We start from the raw sequence: 20,157 nt of genomic DNA on the forward strand, positions 1-20,157 counted from the left end.
CGATGCCAGACAACAAACACTCACACACACACACACACACACACACACACACACACACACACACACACACACACACACACACACACACACACACACACACACACACACACACACACACACACACACACACACACACACACACACACACACACACACACACACACACACACACACGTCATTAACGAGGACGCTAACGAGCTAATCAATACCAATCATTGTTTCCTCTGCTGCCCTTCAGGACAGTGTGTGTGTGTGTGTGTGTGTGTGTGTGTGTGTGTGTGTGTGTGTGTGTGTGTGTGTGTGTGTGTGTGTGTGTGTGTGTGTGTGTGTGTGTGTGTGTGTGTCCAAGTGTTTGTGTGTGTGTCCATGTGTGTGTGTGTGTGTGTGATTACTTACAGTGTCCATTGCAGCTTCTGGTTCTTGATGGAGTTGTACAGAGCCTGTGGAGGAAACACACAGAGTTAAACCACATGACCAACAGGTGTGTGTGTGTGTGTGTGTGTGTGTGTGTGTGTGTGTGTGTGTGTGTGTGTGTGTGTGTGTGTGTGTGTGTGTGTGTGTGTGTGTTAGGGATGTCACGATAATAGATTTCTTTGGTACGATTACTGTCAGAGAAATAATCACGGTATTACGATTATCACGATTATTATTATGCATTAATTAATTTCAAAACACTATTAATGTGTAAAATCAAATATAGTTCAAATATACATTACTAATTATAAAATATTTTAAATATCTATTAAAATATGACCAATACCAAATGTTTAAGTTAATTTTAATCTTTTTTTTTTTTTAATTACAAATGACACTCTAGCATTTAAATTCCTACCAAATTCAATGCTACGTTAGGTAAATGGACCAGTATCTGTGCATTTACACTGCAAAAACTCAAAAGTCAAGTCAACTCAAGAATATGTCTTATTTCTAGTCAAAATGTCATTTCTAGTCAAAACATATCTCATTATACTTAAAATAAGACTCATCACATAAAAAGTAGTTTGTTTTTAGACACTTTTTTTACTTCTTTCAAGCAGATTTTCACTTGAAATAAGTAGAAAAATCTGACAGTGGAGCAAGTTTTTCTTTCTTATTACAAGCACAAAAAACTTGCTTTCACTGGCAGATTTTTCTACTTATTTCAAGTGAAGATTTGTTTGAAACAAATGTAAATGATCTAAAAACAAGTTAATTTTTAGGTGATGAGTCTTATTTTGAGTGAAAAGAGATTCGTTTTGACTAGAAATTAGACATTTTGACAAGAAATAAGACAAATATTCTTGGAAAGATTTTGAGCTTTTGCAGTGTACCTTTACTTTGGCGCCACATCTGCCAACACGGTTCATACATTATCTTTTTAATACCGCGATTAATTGAAAAACAAGTAATTGTGACATCCCTAGTGTGTGTGTCTGTTTCTGTGTGCACACTGAGCGAGCGAGCAAGCGAGCTGGCCTCATTCAATAAGTTGTGCTCTGAGAAATGTCACCCCTTCCTCTCTCTCTCTCTCTCTTTCGCCCTTTGCCTGAGATTAACTGATTTTCTCCGACGTCCATCAATCATCCAATCAGCCTCTACATCACTTACAAAGCCATTATCCGCCACGCAGCCCGTCGATGGACGGACCGGCCGATCGATCGGCCAATAAATTATTTAGACTCCGATCGATAGAGCAGAGAAATTAAGTTACAGCTCAAGAACACGAACAATATCACACACGACACAGACACGATGGGGGGATGAGGCCGGAGAGCATCCGCTGACCAGCTGCTCAGTGATTAATACACTGCAAAAACTCAATATCTCAAGAATATTTGTCTTATTTCTAGTCAAAACGAATCTCTTTCCACTTAAAATAAGACTCATCACCTAAAAATTAACTTGTTTTTAGATCATTTTCACTTGTTTCAAACTAATTTTCACTTGAAATAAGTAGAAAGGGAGAAAAACTTGCTCCACTATCAGATTTTTCTACTTATTTCAAGTGAAAATCTGCTTGAAAGAAGTAAAAAGTGTCAAAAAACAAGCTACTTTTTAATGTGATGAGTCTTATTTTAAGTAGAATGAGATTTGTTTTGACTAGAAATGACATTTTGACCAGAAATAAGACAAATATTCTTGGTTAGATAATTTGAATTTTTGCAGTGTAAATCAGCTGATCGACAGAGAACCTAAACATTTTCCACCTGATTCATTATTAAATTGCTGAAACAAATAAAAATCGACAGCTGAATAATCAACTGCAGAAGAAGTAGAAACAACAAAATAATTAGATTGAAGCAGAAGTTGAGATTCTGCAGAAAGACTTGTTGCTGCTTGTTGAATCTAAAACCATAAATCATCCTTTAGATGATCAATAATCAATCAAATTTCACGTGTAAGACGTCATTAATGAGATAAAAAGTATATTCAAATGCGTGACACATCTCGACATCAGAGTCAAACATGGAGGCAACAGTTTCCTCCTCCTCCTCCGCTTCCCATTGTGACTGATATGAATGTAACTTTATTGACAACTGTCGACAGACAGGACGGCTTCACATCGAGTTGGAATTAAACAACCAGATTTCTAAAAAAGTCGTACAGTTTGTGTCCAACGTCCGACTTCACTGAGTCTGAGCTGAATTTGTGTTCATTATAAAGTGTGTGTGTGCGTGTGTGTGTGTGTGCGTGTGTGTGTTCACTCTTTTCATATTTAACTGGGTTAATGTTTATGTTTCTTCAGCTCCAGATCTGTTTCTGATCTTCTTCTTTTTTAGGTCACTGCTTCAGCTCCTTCACTGTCATCATCATACTCAGAGTCTGGAGGTTTTAAATGAAGCTTCAGGTTTTGACTTTAAAGGGATAGTTCAACATTTTAGCCAATGGGCCATTACCATAATCCCTATAGTCATAGCAGTAGGTTCGTTACCTTTAATTGTCGGTGCAAGCTATTTTTAGAACGGCGGAGCAGAGCCGTGAGCTGCTCAGAGCTACGCTACGGAGGCTCATTATGGGATTTCTTGGTTTCCCTCATCAAACTCATCAAATACACAATCCAACAACTCCACAACGCTCTGGTGGACAAGTTGTGACCTGCACATTCACCACGCTATGAGATAATAACACAACGTTACCAGACAGAGTTGTTTTAGAGGGAAATTCATGCAAAACCACTGATGAGCGTTGCCTTCAGGGACAGTTTTTCATCAACAGTCTCTGTATTTCCCTCTAAAACAACTCTGTGTGGTAACGTTGTGTTATTATCTCATAGCGTGGTGAATGTGCAGGTCACAACTTGTCCACCAGAGCGTTGTGGAGTTGTTGGATTGTGTATTTGATGAGTTTGATGAGGGAAACCAAGAAATCCCATGAGCCTCCGTAGCGTAGCTCTGAGCAGCTCACGACTCTGCTCCGCCGTTCTAAAAATAGCTTGCACCGACAATTAAAGGTAACAAACCTACTGCTATGACTATAGGGATTATGGCAATGGGCCAATTTGCCAAAATGTTGAACTATCCCGTCGGACGGACGCACTGTGACAGCCGAGGTGATGGAGAGGAGGACGCCACCTCTGAGCCTCAAATCGATCATTTTCCATCAGGTTCTTTAGATTAAAGAGCTTCACTGGTCCCTCAGACCTCCAGCCTGTTAACCAACGTCACGTCACGTTACGGTGGCTCTTGTAGCCTTGTGACTCCCCCTTTATCCCCCCTTCATCCCCCCCTTCTTCAAAATGAAAATTGGATTTATAATAGAGTTTGATTTCTGTGTCTAATCAGGTTCATTTCCAGCCTTTCAGAAACATCCAGAGCCTCATGAATATTAACGAGCTGCAGCTCCTGGACTCACACACTTTAGTTCTGGCTTCTGTGCCATCACATGGTCGTTACTTCTTAATACAAAAAAAAAAAACACAGCTGAGCTGAGCTGAGCTTCCCCCGGCCGGGAACCAACCGTTTCAAAGATAAACTGCATCTGTAGCACGACGACTTTTGGTCCACATCAAATATTAACAGTGGATTTGCGAGAGCAGCGATGTTGATGTGCAGCAGCTGCAGCTTCTTCTCCTTCTTCTCCTTCCTCCTGCTGAGACTCATCCACTTTTTACAACATCAGCACTAAAACAGAACTCACTCAAAGTAAATGAGCTCGGAGCAAACAAACAAATGAGCATGGACATAAATATGTATATACAACAACAACGTCCTTGTTGCTGTTAATGCAAACACAACATCAGTGGATGAGAATTAACCGCTGGTATTTTTAGCCCCAAACACAATGAATCCTCCTGCAAATGAACTGAACTGCTGCAACTCTTTGGTTTCACTGGGATCTGGTTCCCAAAACCTAATTTTGAACCGACCAATGCACCGAGAAAATAAAAGGCAAGTCTGTAACAAAATGTTTCATGGTGATTTGGGCAAAAAGAGAAAGAAGAGAAAGAAGAGGTTGTATGCTGAACTTGCAGAGTTCAACTCCAACACCAGAGCAAATAATTCATAAACTTAAAAGACAGCAAAGAAAGACATTTTGCCGCTGCTGCTGCTGTTGTTTTTGTGTTTCCTTCCGCCTGAGTAACGCAGAGTAACGTCCTCCCATTTTGGTTTCACTTAAACTGATGTGAACTCAAGAAAACTCAAGAAAGCACCGAGGTTCAGAGACTCCACAACCAGAACCTTTTTCCAGACCCTAGTTTCCAGACTTCTCGTTAAAATATTCATATTATTTGTGATATTTGAGTAAATAGATGTGCATAATATAAAAAAAGCATGCAATTTATCATTTGTTTTCATTATTCTGAATGTGTATGTCATTATGTAACCATATCATTTCCTGGAGATTGTAGCTAGGTACAATAGCGCATACAAAATAATGAACCCACATAACTTCAGATGAGACCAAACCCAGAGAAGTATTAAAGCAGAAGTAAGCGATCCGGTCGTTTTGGCTAATGCTGCGTTCCAGGCAGGCTTTTGAAACCGTAAATTACAGCTTCAAGTCACAACTTACGACTTTGTAGCGTTCCAGGCAACCCACTCGTGTTTTTCCGACCTGTTTTACCGGTGAAAGTCACTATAACGGCCACTCGTAACTTCTGACCGGTGAACTCGTACCAGATTGAACTGGTACGACTTCACAGGTCGGTAAAACACGAGTTACGAGTTGCCTTGAACGCACCATAACTTCTTGTCAGCCGATGGAGTTAGTAGCCCCCGCCCTCGTCATGGATCTATTGGTCCTCGTCCCTACGTCACCACATTCACATGCATCCCTTGGCTGCACACACAGCCCTTTATGCCGTTCTCTCTCCTCATTGGATAAAACTTGTAGGATACAAGAAAAGTTTTCTCCTCGGCTCAGAGCAGAGTGACTGAGAGACCCGTGTTTCAGACCAAACACTCTATGTAAGTGATTGCTGTCGGAAGATATAACTATTTAAGATTTATATTAACACAAACATATCGCTTACTTCTGCTTTAAGAAAAATATATTTCCATATAATAGTTTCCATTTTCCATACTTTTCCAGACCTGGAAATGTATAAAATCAAATTCCATACTTTTCCATACTTTCCATACTTGCGTAGGAACACTGAGAACCAGAACCAGAACCAGGACTGTGTCTGTCTGGAAGTGAGATCATCTATTATTAACTTTTTGGTTTTAAAACGTCTCAGAGAGAAAGTGTCTGTGGTCTCGTTTCTGTCGCTTCATGTGAACAAGTCTGAGAACCACTGATCAACTGGACTAAATAACATGAATAAATAATATGAACTCACAAACTGCAGCACGATGCAAAACGTCCCATGAAACCCATGAAAAGAACAACAACAGAGAAGTGAGTGTAAATGTGTCACAATGCAACATTTTGTCGTGTTTCCTCTTTGTTGTCGTCTCTGCTCTTTGTTAAGTTTCTTGTCTGAAACTCTGCAGCTGCATGTGGGAGATTATTTCTGCAGAGTGAAATTAATAATAAAAGAACCAAACTTAGAGCTTTGATCTGCAGCGTTTTACCCTGAAACCAAAAACAAAAACATGGTAAAAAAAAAAAAAAGAAAGTCAAGGATGTGAATCTTATAATTAAAGGGGGAAAAAGCCGCTGATGCACTTTTCACACAGGAACAACAGAGACTGGAAGCCATTACTGATTCATCTGCAGATTAACAGATGCATCAACTCCAACAAACAGCAACCATCAACAGCAGCAATAAACTACAACAACTCTGCAAATTCATAAGTAAATTCTGCAGCAGCTTTGTTTATATTTCCTCCTGAAACTGATTTGGAGTCAGTGAAACTGTGTCACAGCCGAGTTTATCTTTCCAGCAGAGTCTCTCCTGAAGAATATTTTTATTTGCACAAAAAAAGAAGAAAAAAAAGAAAGAGAGGAAAGAGAAAAGCAAAGAGAAAGCCGTCCTTACTGTAAATCCTGCGGGAGCTGAGAGTCTCAGCAGCAGAGTGAGTCCTCTGTGGATTTAAGGCTAAAAAAAGGAAGCGAGTGGATTTAACACAAAAGGTAGAAGGAGGTGCAGAGGAGATCAGACCTGAGTCTGGAGGCTCAACGAGACCGAGAGGAGGAGGAGGAGGAGGAGGAGGAGGAGGAGGAGGAGGATGTTCTTCACCTTCACCTACTTGTTTCAACAAACTCTCCATAAACACACACGCACATATATATATGTATTTTTTATATAATAACGGACCAAACTGAGCATCTGTGAGCGTCGCATCGCTGAGCTCAGATCAGTGTGAAGCCGATACGTGTGACTTGTTGTGACATGTGTCAAACTGCTGTGAAATGAAGAAGGAATAAAATAAAAAATAAAAAGATGATTCACTCCAGTCTGGAGTTTGATGATGAGTTCTGATGATGATGAATGACTCAGAAAGGAAAAGTAAAAAGCAGCAGCGACAGGAAACAGCTGGAACATCGTATGGATGGTTCAGTACCTTCCTCCTCTTCCGGGCCTGTGGGTGGTTCTGTCCGTCCTGAGCTTTCCCCAGCAGGTCCGGGAACACCAGTGGCTTGAGGGAGCGCGAGCGCGGCGTTCTGGGATAGCGGAACGGGTCCATCATGCGGAAGTCGCGGCCGTAGCGCACGGTGCAGAGGGAGCGAGAGCGCAGACGTCCGGCCGAGTGCAGGCTGTTGACGCCGATCATGGTCCGACACGGGACAAAATAAGAAAAAATCCCTCACAGGGGGAGGGGGGGTTTAAAAAACCCAACAAAAACCAGTGTTTCTGTGGTAAAACAAAGCAACAAACAACTGGAGGAGATGGTGGACGATGGCGACGACGACCACCTGACGCTCCGACAGAGAGTCACACACCGTGGCGACGTCCACGTTCGTCCACGTAAAGGTTCAAACTGCAGCTCAGGGCGGGAAAAGATGCTGCTCAACGCCACGACAGGAAGTTCACACCTGTCCAGCTGCCACCGAGGGACAGAGACGAGTCATTAAACACAACACACACACACACACACACACACACACACACACACAGAGAGAGAAGAGGCGGGGGGCCGAGCTGACTCTCTCAGATCTCACAGATGGTATGAAACACTGGCGAAAGGTGTGAGCGGACGGCCAGCGTGAAACAGATGGGTGCAAAATGCGGAAACGAGGAGGTATCAAACACACACACACACACACACACACTCTTAAACACACATGAACACACAACAAGCTCCTTCTACCTGACAAAACAAACACAAACGCAAACACACAAAACACAATAGACGTGAGAGGTTTTAGGACTCCAGAGAGACAGATAGAGAAGCAAAAGGAAGGAAGTGTCCGTCCGTCCTCTTCTGTTTCGTCACAGCGAAATGAAATCAAAGAGGAAAAACCAAAAAAGAAGAAAAAGAAGATGCAGGAGTGTAGTAGCCCCGCTCAGTGAAGAAAAAGAAGAGGAGGAGGAGGAGGAGGTGGAGGAGGAGTGAGGCTTCCTGTTGCTCCCACTGTAAAATGGACACCATCAGTTTAACAGTGACTGACTGACTGACGGAGCTTCACTCGGTCCATGTGCAGAGCTCGGCTGTCATCCTTCCTTTCCTCTTTCCTTCCCTCCTTCCTTCCCTCCTCTCCTCTCTCTCTCACTCACTCAATCTGCTCTCAAGTCTCTCTCTCACACACACACACACACACACACACACACTCGGCGCGGCGGCTGTGGGTGTTTTAGGGAGAAAACGCGCCACCGTCGCTGTCGCCGGCTCTGATCCCGATCCCACTGCTGCTGCTGAAGAGGAGGATGAGGAGAAGGAGGAGGAGGAGGATGGTGGTGTCTTTCATATCTTCCACCTCATCTTTGCGTTTATCTGTTGCAATCTGTTTTTTCCGTCCAGTCTTTTTTCCTCCTGTCTTCTCTCTCTCTATCTCTCTTTCTCTCTGCTGCTGCTGCTGCTGCTGCTGCTGCGGAGGAAGAGGTGGAGGAGGAGGAGGAGGAGGAGGAGGAGGAGGAGGAAAAGAGGAGCGCTGGCTGCCTGAATCGCAGCGCAAAAAAGAAGCAGATAGGGACAGCGCTCTCCCTCTCTCTCCCTCTATCTCTCTCTCTCTCCGTCAATGCGTACCTCCCTCCCTCCCTCCCTCCTCCTCTCAGTCATCGGCAGCGAATCACAGCCTCCCAGCTGCCTCTCTCTCTCTCTCTCTTCCTCACACACACAAAAAATGCAGCTGAGGTTACACACACTTCTTTTTTTTTTTAATATACTTGCAATGGCAAATTAGTATTCAGCGGTGTTGGCCTCGTGGGAGAGGCTGGGGGGAGGGAGGAGGGAGGAGGGAAAGGTGTGTATGATGATGATGATGTTAGATGAAGAGTGTGTTCACTGAGCTGTGAATTAAAAGGAGGAGTTTAGGGATTTTGTGGGGTAGAAGAAGATGACTGGAAGATTTTAGATATAGCTACCCGAACCCGAATATACGTATTCGGAAGTACACGAATAATGCTTTGATCCCGAATAGTTTTTCTGTCCGAAGTTTCTCCTCATTATTATTCGGGGGCTTTTTTCTAAAGAAAAAGAAACGTTTGGATCAGCAACAGCAACATAACCAGGTGATTCTGGTTCACACTCCAACACAGTAGGTGTCGCTAATGCACCGTAACGTTGGTGCGTCCGCCATAGAAGCACAACACGAGATAGTAGAGCGCCAAACACAACAGGATTGCTAAGAAACAGCAACTCCCAGCATGCATTGCAGACAGGAAGTGCTCACCGACCAACTTAGCATTTTTCTCATAGACAATAATGGGAAAAGAAGCTAGCAGCTATAAAACGGTGGATAGGTTTTTTTTTTAGTGTCACAACCCCCGCGAAATGACTCGTTTCACTACAAGAATTTGATCCATTCAGTCTGATTACGTTTGGAAAGTCTAGAAGAGCCGCACGATTCAATTATTTTATTCCCGTTCTAGTTAGCCGAGAGCTAAAGCGGGAGTTAGCCGGCTAGCTCGGCGTAGCACTAGCTCGGCTGAAGTCAGTGCGCCCACTTCCGGTTTCTTCTTTTTTTTAAAAAAGCCTAAATCCGAAACCGAATACAAATAGTGCACTGGCTGTACACCCCTAATCTTAGCTTAGCTTATCTTAGCTTAGCATCACCTAAAAATACGCTGGTGTCTTCTTCCTGAACGTTGTGATGTCACAAAGGGGCGTGAGGTCACTGTGACCTTTGATTTTGACTTGTTGACCTGTGAAATCTAATCAAGTTGAACAATAGAGAACCTAGAGACAGATAGATGTTCGACCTGAGGACACAACGCGTCGGCCTGTTGTATTCACACAGTAACCTCTAGTCTCCATGGTAACCCAAGCTAAGCTAGGCTAACCATGGGGCTTTCAGACAGCTAGGAGCCCAATCTGTTGTTACCGGCGGCAACAACGATGCATCTTTCCAAAGCTGAGAAGCTGCGTTAGAATTAGCAAAGGAAGTGGAACAGAAATGAAATTAATGATTTCCACTTCCTGTATTTTCCTGAGTGGGCGTGGTCTAGATCACTAATTCAGGTGGTCAAACAACAGATAACAGGAACATTGTTATTAAATAGGAAAATATTAGTTTTATATCAGTTTAAATGTTAAATTCATGGTTTCATATAAACACGTCTGAGCTTGGAAAACGTAAATCAAAGAGCAGAGATGTTGTGACGTCTCTTTTCGGCAACGGAAGCAACTCGCAAAAATAAAGTTAATTTTTATCCCCATATGTGGCTCCAAGATTTATTGATCGATCCGCAACTGAAAGAATCTGTGATAATCTGTGACCTTGTTCAGTTGCCTGATTGAAATAAGCTTCTTTTTCTTTTTTTCAAATCAAAAAACTGTTATTCATTTGCACTTGTATCACTGTATCGCTGCTATTGTGCCTTTTTCTTTATATGCCCTTATTTATATATACAATATTCTAGATTTGTATTTTAGATATATAGATTGCCTTACTGTAAATGTTTATTGTCTGCACCGAAGGTTGAGAGAAACGTAATTTCAATCCTCTGTATGTCCTGTACCTATAGGCTACTTGTACAGTAGAATTGACAATAGAGCCACTAGGTGACACAGATACAGGAAGTGATCGGAAACAAATCGTCTTTATAGGGGGGCAGCGAGGCTCAGCTGCAAACACAGCATGGATATCGATGTGACGGTTTAAGTTCATCTCGTTAGCAAACAAACATCCCATACACAACAACAACAAAAACATCATCATCATCACCACCATGTTTCATCTGGACCTCCAGGCAGCACAATGTTCACCAGCTGCTGCTCTGTAACTGAGTCTGTGTCGTTCAGCAGGTGGATTAGCGTGTTTGTGATTTAATTTCTTTTTTTTTCTTTCTCTAAACCAACAACACGACACACACGCACAAACGACTTCATCTCATCATCATCATCATCATCATCATCACACAGACACAGACTCATCTGCACCGAGCTGAAAAGCACCAAACATTAAATCTGCATTAGCTAAGTCCAAAAGAGAACAGAGAGCTCCAGCAGATCTGAAATCAGTTTCCTCCTCGTGATTACATCTACCAAAAAAAATAAACAAGAAGAAGGAGAAGAAGACGTCGCCACAGTGTAATGAGGCCAAGTGGAGCAGGAGAGAGAGAGAAAGAGAGGGAGAGGGAGAGAAGGAGGCGGCACAGAAAATGGAGCGTCTGACAAAACCCTTCGCTTACAAGACGAATGAATGAAGGTGTTTCCCCGGAGAAATCGGTCAGATCAGATTATTGACGACACAGAGGAACAGAACAGAACAGGGACCCGGAAAAAGAAAAGCAAAAAAAAAAAACCAACAACATGGAGCTGGAGTGTGACTGGAGATTTAATGACTGTGTCAATCGCAGACGATGGACATCGACTGGAGATCTATAATCAGAATGAAGCGCGAGTCCCAGGACACACAGAGCTGAAACCTGACCCAGTGAGTCTGAGTCAATGTTTAACAGAAACTGATCTAAAGAAGTGACAATATAAGCTTAGACAGATTAATAATGCACTGCTGCTAAAGTCAAGAGAATAAAGAGATTAAATAGGCTACCCCAGTATACAATATAAAGGTAGATGTTTGTATTAAAGCTCCTTCAAAATAAAGGTAGATGTTTGTGTTAAAGCTCCATACAGTATAAAGGTAGATGTTTGTGTTAAAGCTCCATACAGTATAAAGGTAGATGTTTGTGTTAAAGCTCCATACAGTATAAAGGTAGATGTTTGTGTTAAAGCTCCTTCAAAATAAAGGTAGATGTTTGTGTTAAAGCTCCATACAGTATAAAGGTAGATGTTTGTGTTAAAGCTCCATACAGTATAAAGGTAGATGTTTGTGTTAAAGCTCCATACAGTATAAAGGTAGATGTTTGTGTTAAAGCTCCATACAGTATAAAGGTAGATGTTCGTGTTAAAGCTCCATACAGTATAAAGGTAGATGTTTGTATTAAAGCTCCATACAGTATAAAGGTAGATGTTTGTGTTAAAGCTCCATACAGTATAAAAGTAGATGTTTGTATTAAAGCTCCATACAGTATAAAGGTAGATGTTCGTGTTAAAGCTCCATACAGTATAAAGGTAGATGTTTGTATTAAAGCTCCATACAGTATAAAGGTAGATGTTTGTGTTAAAGCTCCATACAGTATAAAGGTAGATGTTTGTATTAAAGCTCCATACAGTATAAAGGTAGATGTTTGTATTAAAGCTCCATACAGTATAAAGGTAGATGTTTGTGTTAAAGCTCCATACAGTATAAAGGTAGATGTCCATGTGTAGTGTGATTATAAAGCAGCTCTAGGTTCTATATTAATACTGTGAAAGTATCAAAGCCTCAGTCCACAGAGAAATGCACACAGCCTGTATTCAGAAACTGAGCCTTAAAACCAGCCGTCAGGACTTCCTGTCACTTTGTGATGTCACAATAAAGCCCCGCCCCCTCACCACCTGGACTCACCATCCATCCAACAACAACAACTTGCTTGATTTGGTTTCTCTGAGTATTTTATTCTGAAATCTGCTCTATTTTTTTATTGGATCACTTTAGAAAACAGTCAGCCAATCAGAAGAGAGGCTCGGAGCCGCCTCCTCTCTTCTGATTGGCTGACACCGACCTGTTGTTACTAGAGCTCCAGAGAGAAGTTGAGAGAGGAGATGGAAAAGAAAAAAAAAAAAAAACTACACAGAGATGGTTTTTAGATCATCTCATTGATCAACCCTTCAAAATAAAAGACAGAGGAAGAAGTTCATACTCAGGAAGTGGTAGCTTCTACTTTTCTTTCTTTTCCTTAAACTATCACTAAGTTTGTGTCGAGTCCATCTGACGACCTCGTCTCCTCCTCCTCCTCCTCCTCCTCCTCCTCCTACTGTGTCCTTTGTTAAATCTGAAATGTCAGAATGAAACTTTAATGCCGGCTGCTTCAGAAAAAGAAACACATCTTCCCTCATGGCCGCCGCCTTGTCTTGTCTTGTCCATCATCATCATCATCAGGATGTTGTCCTCGTCTCTCCTCGGCACCTCTGAGGTGAGCATCGAGCATCTAGTGGAGGTTTGTCAGTTTGTGGCCTGAAGCTCGAATCCTCCCCCTCCCCCGACTCCAAAAAACAAAAAAACAAAAAACAAAAAACAAAAACCAAACGTCCGTGTGTGTGGCGCCGTGTTAAAGGCACTTAACCCTGAATCAGTGAGATGAAGCTGAGGGCAGAGGAACGAACACCTGCTCTCCAAACAACGGCCGAATAAATCTGTCGCCTGTCGTTACCTCCTACTCCTCTGTCACTCCTCCTGTCCGTCACTCCTCCATCCCTCTCTCCATCCCTCCATCCATCTCTCCATCCCTCCGTCCCTCTCACTCAATACTTCACATCCTGTTTAAATCTCTGCTCCGTCCCTCAGCTCAGGGAGGAGGAGGAGGAGGAAGAGGATGATGTCGTATCTGCTGACCTCAGCAGGTCATCTTCCTCCTCGACCCCGTGCTCCATGTTTCTTGCTTTTCATTTGAGTGTGTGTAAGTGTGTGTGTGTGTGTGTGTGTGTGTGTGTGTGTGTGTGTGTGTGTGTGTGTGTGTGTGTGTGTGTGTGTGTGTGTGTGTGTGTGTGTGTGTGTGTGTAAATGTGTGTGTGTGTGTGTGTGTGTAAATGTGTGTGTGTGTGTGGACAGCAGGTGTTCACTTTGTGCAGCTCTGGAGAAAATCTCATTATTTCAACAAGATAAAACCAGATTGAAAACTCTTCTTCACCTTATCAGATTTATTATTAGGGAGTTTTTTTTTTCTTTTTACCAACGTGAAATATCAAAGAGTTGTGTTGTGTTGTGTTGTGTGTTGTGTGTTTTTTCTGTACGCACCTTCACACTGCTGCTGTTTACTGACAGCTGCACTGTTTTACTCACAGTTGATCTCTCGGCAGTGAAAAGCACTGAGCACTTTAATCACAAACTACTGGACAGATTCAGCTGGCGAAGCACTTTTTCCTAAAGCTCCCAGCTCATGCTTTGAATTTCATTTTACATGCAGCATTTTTTTTTACCTCCTACTTTAGTTCCTCCTTGTTTAGTTTTTTTTTTTTTTTTTAGCAAGACTGCAAAACTGAGGCTTTTTTTCATGTTTAATGAGCTAATGCAGAGTTTGGTCTTGTTATTATAGATGATGTAATGTGTCATCATAACAGCATATTGCTTTATTTTGGCAACCCTTTAATTTACAGGCCACTAATTACGAATAATGTCAAGAAATAGCCAAGAAATGAATTATACATGCTTTTCATACTTTGAATTTTTCTCCACCAAATCCTTGCAATTGACTGATATTTTTGGGCTATTTCTACGCAATCAATAGTTATTTCTTGGCTATATTTCTCAACATTACTATGAAATTGACCTTATTTATAGGCTATTTCTAAACATTATGATGTAATTCATTGTTATTTCTTGACATTATCATGTAATTAGCAACCTGCAAATTAAAGAGCTATACCTTTATTTCTTCTAAATGCATCTTTAATCGATGTTTTCCACGTGTTTAATAATGCACAAACATGGAGCTTTATGTAAATGTGACACCGTCAGACGTCACCTCCTTTCCTTGGGAGCTCGGGCGCCGAGGTTGAGCCGAGTCTGGGCCGACATCGGGGGACTCAATGTGTGACGAGTGATTTCTTTCCCCCTCTTCATTTACAAAAACAAATAAGTCATCCGTCTTTCTCCGCCTTTCACCATCGAAGCCGCTGCTGTTGCTGCTGCGCGGTCGATAACATCAGTGGCGCCTAATTACAGCTTGAAGAGCGCGGCTCAGCGTCTGATTGAGCCGTGCAACGTTTTTTCATTTCTGTAGAATCTGTTCTGCTGCTGCTCTAACGCAGGCCGGTAACCTACTTCACAGCATCATTAGCTCCCACTTCAAGCTTCAAGCCCTGAGCAGAGACACAGACAGAGACAGACAGAGAGGAAGTACAAACCTGTGAGTCTCTGAGCTGCACAATAATAAAATAAAAAAAGAGGAAAGTTCCCTCTAAAGTGTCGACAGCCAGAGCTGCGACTCTGCAGGGAGCCGTCGGAGCCGTCAGAGCTGCTTCAGTACCGACGCTGAAGGAACAGGAAGCGGAGACGTGTGAAAACCGAGGGACCACGAGACTTAATCATTTGTCTTTGTGGTAATTACCTCCAACGGAAACAAGTGTGAATGAGTCTGAACGCATGAGTCTCTGACAAAAACCGAAGGAATTAATCAAGAGATTGATCAAAACTGAACAAAATGGCACTCAAACATCAATAATGATAAAGAATTTAAGAGGGAAAAACGCTCGTTTACTTTCTGCTCAGAGGAGAAGATGATCAATACTTTAAAGCAGCAGGTTAGTTAGCTTCTTCCAGCATCTATAAACTTTCTTATTCAATACAAATATCTTGTTTCTAATTGCGAATTTTGAGCCAAAAGATTTTTTTATCAGTGAGTTTTTGTGACATGTTAAATAGTTTTTACTTGTTACATATTGCTTCATATTGTATTGTTATTACAAAAGTGTAACCAAATTTTCTCAATTTAATATTAAATCATATAAATATGAAAGTGAATAATATATATATATTTTTATCAATCTGCCAATTTCAGTTCTTATCAGTTTTATTTTTTTCTCTTTCTCTTTTTCCATCGACTCTAAGTCGTTATCTAAATTGGAGCTGTAATGATCACTGAAATAATCAATGTATTGATCGCATTCACAGCTACGGCAAGTCCAGAGGGTCAAAGCTATACAGTGGACAACTATAACTATAATACACTTTTGTTTTCTCTTCTCAGGGATGTGATTGGCCAAGGACATAAAAGCAGGAAATTATACGGACCCATAGCGTGACACGGCAAACTTCCTGTTCTGCCAAAAACTCATTTAGAAGACTTATAAATGAGTTTTTGGCAGAACAGGAAGTTTGTTCACAACCTAAAAACCAGTTTGTTTACATGCACTGAGGTAACTGCAGTAACCAAGTTATAAGAAGACGACCGTCTCCACTGAACTCATCGGCCAAATGTCAATCAAATGATCAAACGATCCCAGATTTCAGATTACAGCAGCAGCAGCAGCAGCAGCTCCATCATGTGTTAACAAATCAGCTGTTGACCGGTTTGTGTTTCTGCAGCGGAGCGGCTCCATCACGCCGGCGCTGACTGATGCTTCTCTGTGGGAGGAGGAGGAGGAGGAGGAGGAGGAGGAGGAGGAGGAGGAAATATCCTAAGGACGACGTTATGAGAGTTTATGGCCTCATTATGAAACCTGGACCGAGAACAGGCCTCGACCAGAGAGAGAGAGAGGGAGAGAGCCTGTAACACTCTGAGTAACCTCCATCCATCCTGATCACCGCCCATCAACGCAGCGTAATCAGCTCCAGTGTTCGTCATCGTCTAACAACATTTAACTCAACGACAACTGATTTATATTTATGTGACTGTAAAACTCTCAGGTTACACAAACGCACTGATGCTGCTGCTGCGTTCAGGGCAACAAAACAAAACAAACAGACAAACAGAACACAGAAAAAAAATGAGAATATGTAGGAATTCCCCCCATCCAGCGGTGCGGTTGCATATCTGAACATATTCTTGATGTTGCATTCACGTGAAATCGGGCAGACGTCAGACAGACAAAAGACGCTGCATGTAACAGGATAAACAAGCGTCTATGTAAACAAGTGGTCCGCCAGCACGAGGCAAAACAATACAGACGTGACAATATGTTGTCATGGTGATGTGGTATTGTTTTACCGTCTTTTTTACCGAGTAAAATGACATCCGGTTGGTTTGCCGACGGCCGTCTGCCTGACTGCACCTGAATGCAACACCAGTGCCTCCGTCCTTCCTCACACTACACAGTGGTGACAGTTTTAACAGGCCGAGCCCACAGCTACGCTCAGTTTCCGTGGTTACCTACGGTTTGTGTCGCTATGTGTGGTATTTATTGGGGGAATCACGGTGTCGCATCCGTGGCTGCAGCTGACAGGAACAGCTAACAGCAGCAGCCAAGCTAACGGCGGTAGCTAAGCTAACAGCAGGACGTCAGCTGTTAAAACCCTCCCGTTGTGGGACACGACATGAAACTACTCCAGTTAGCTCAGTCATGTTCTAACTCAGATATCCGCTGGAGAAAATATTTTTTCATGGACCGTTTATTGAGTCACTGAGTTATTAAAGTTAAACAGGCAGCTAACCGTTAGCCGCGCTAATCCATGATAACCATGACTAATTACAAAAATTGTTTAGACTGAGATAAACAAACACAGCCAACGCAACAGGCAGCGCCGACATTTTTCCTGAATGAAAATAGTAGCACGCTCCACCGGTATAATTGTAAACATGTGACGTATGTGACACGTTCGCTACGTTCACTACACTAGTGGTGTCCCATTTCCATAGGGAAAGATTTTCAGCCACTTTCCCTCAACGAGGGGAATTTACGGTTGAGGGCACTCAAAACCAAGTGGAAGTTTTAAGGGGGAGAATTGGGACAGGGCCTTTGTGATGTTTCCTTCAGTGAAAACTACGGTGGCCCTGAAGGCTCCAGAGGAACAAATACAAAGACACAAATGTGCTACAAATACAGAAAACAGCAACAACACATGAGCTGCAAAAACTCTGTTCGTCAGAATAACCAGAGTAAACTTAGAGACGTTCGCTTCTACAGAAAAATAAGAAAATTATCTTTAAAAAAAACAGGATAATTGTTGTTGTGTAAATCATTTAATGACACGATAAAACGAGAGGAAATGAGGAAAAACGCTGCCGAGGAACATTTACTAAACTTAGATGGAAATAAACAACATTTAAACCCAGAGATAAGAGAGAGGGAGAAGAAGAAGGAGGGATGGACAGAAGGAGAGAGGGATGGAGCAGACGCTCACTGGTTGCCATGGCGCTGTGGTCGAATGATGAAAGAGGAAACGAGGCCAGAGAGTGTGAAATACACAACATTAACAATGTGTGTTGTTGTTGTTATTGTTTATTCTAATGTAGTGACAAACAGATGAGAGGGGAAACGACAAAACAAGAAAATGAGAGGAGGAAATGAGGAAATGAGGGATAAGAGGAGGATGGGGAGGGGGAGGAGGATGGAGGAGGAGGAAGGACAGGTCATTTTCTACCAGGAAATGATGATGGGATAACAGAGAAGAGGGAGGAGAGGAGAGGAGAGGTGAGATGGAGGTAAGGAAAGGAAAGATGAAGAACTAAGGGAAAGAAAAGGAAAGGAAATGAAAGTTTAAAAAAAAGGGGAAAGGGAAGGAAAATGGAGGAATAGGGTAAAGGAAAGAAAAGGAAAGGTGGAGGAATAGGAGAAAGGAAAGGAAAGATGAAGAAGTAAGGGAAAGGAAAGGAAAGATGGAGGAATAGGAGAAAGGAAAGGAAAGGAAAGATGAAGAACTAAGGGAAAGAAAAGGAGAGGAAAGGAAAGGAAATGGAGGAATAGGAGAAAGGAAAGATGAAGAAGTAAGGGAAAGGAAAGGAAAGATAGAGGAATAGGGGAAAGGAAAGGAAAGGAAAGGAAAGGAAAGGAAAGGAAAGGAAAGGAAAGGAAAGGAAAGACGAAGGAGTGAGGGAAAGGAAAGTAAAGACGAAGGAGTGAGGGAAAGAAAAGGAAAGGAAAGGAAAGGAAAGGAAAGGAAAGGAAAGGAAAGGAAAGGAAAGGAGGATTTTATGATGCGGTTTTATTTTGGGTTTTGTCTCCATCTCTTACCGGAGCTGAGCTGAAAAAGGAGCGCGTGGACAGGAAGAGTGATTAGAGCGACCGACGGTGAGACCTCAGGAAGGAGACAAAGGAGAGGACAAGACGAAGAAGAGGAAGAGGAGGAGGAGGAAGAGGAGGAGGAGGAGGAGGAGGAGGAGGAGGAGGAGGAGGGAGAAGATGTGGGTGGAGGTGAAGGAGGTGAAGGAGGAGACGAAGGTGGCAAAGACACAGAGTGGAGACAGAGATTAAACTGCAGCGAAGCCAAACAGAGAGAAGGAGAGAGAGAGGGAAGAAAGGAGAGAGGCTGGAGGGGAAGAAAGGAGTGAGTCTCACAGAAAGAAAGAGAGAGAGAGAGAATAAAGGAGTGAAAGAGGAGAGCCAGATTAAAATGACTCCTGAGCTTTAATAAAGCAGCTAATGCGTCTCAGAGTCCGTCGTCTCTTCGCTCGCGGTCACACGGCGGCGGCGGCGTTGTGGTCACTCTCTGCCCTCAATAACAGAGAAGCTTTTCATTCCTGAAAGATGCAGCCTCCATTCCTCCCTCCTTTCCTCCCTCCCTCCCTCCTTCCCTCCTTTCTTCCTTCCCTCCCTCTCTCCTTTCTAGCCCTATAGCCCTTGGCCCTAACCCTTCGTTTTGTGCGTCCACGTGAAGTGGTAGGGGTGTTCTGGTTCTGGTTCTGGTACCAGAATCAGGTTGAAAGTCAACCCCTACGTGACGAGCTATTGCCACAAATCCTGTATTCAAAACCATGTTAACTTAAAGCAGAAGTAAGTGATATATTTGTGTTAATATAAGTCTTAAATAGTTATATCTTCCAACAGCAATCACTTACATAGATTGTTTGGTCTGAAACACGGGTCTGTCAGTCACTCTGCTCTGCTCTGAGCCGAAGAGAAAACATTTATCGTATCCTACAGTTTTTATCCAATGAGGAGAGAGAACGGCATGCAGGGCTGTGTGTGCAGCCAAGGGATGCGCGTGAATGTGGTGACGTAGGGACGAGGACCAATAGATCCATGACGAGGGCGGGGGCTGCTAACTCCATCGGCTGACAAGAAGTTATGGTGAGTTCAGGGCAACTCGTAACTCGTGTTTTTCCGACCTGTGAAGTGGTACCAGTTCGATCTGGTACGAGTTCACGGGTCAGAAGTTACGAGTGGCCGTTATAGTGACTTTCACAGGTAAAACAGGTCGGAAAAACACGAGTGGGTTGACTGGAACGCTACAAAGTCGTAAGTCGTGACTTGAAGCCGTAACTTACGGTTTCAAAAGCCTGCCTGGAACGCAGTATTAGCCAAAACGACCGGATCGCTTACTTCTGCTTTAATATAAATGTGGTGATTTCTGTACGTAGGCTACAGAGCCCCGAGGCAGCGCTGCTCCTCTGTCCAATACACACATGAAGCTTCACTTTTAATTCAAACAAACAAACAAACTAATGTGACTGCCACAACTGTTACATTTCATCAATGAGACCAGCATTTA

General features: G+C 42.6%; 1 protein-coding gene across 1 annotated transcript in view; it reads right to left on the reverse strand.

Moving 5' to 3' along the window:
* LOC311003134 (PH and SEC7 domain-containing protein 1) overlaps positions 1-20,157 on the reverse strand; it is a gene marked incomplete at its 3' end in the record, with an annotated part of 70,890 nt that overhangs the window by 20,940 nt on the left and 29,793 nt on the right. Inside the window, exon 11 of the mRNA XM_083994819.1 lies at positions 397-440. Coding sequence (XP_083850945.1) covers positions 397-440 — 44 coding nt within the window. The remainder of the gene's footprint in view (positions 1-396; positions 441-20,157) is intronic.

The sequence above is a fragment of the Trachurus trachurus genome (genome assembly GCF_905171665.1).
Source record: "Trachurus trachurus genome assembly, chromosome: 19".
In the NCBI taxonomy this organism is placed as follows: Eukaryota; Metazoa; Chordata; class Actinopteri; order Carangiformes; family Carangidae; genus Trachurus; species Trachurus trachurus.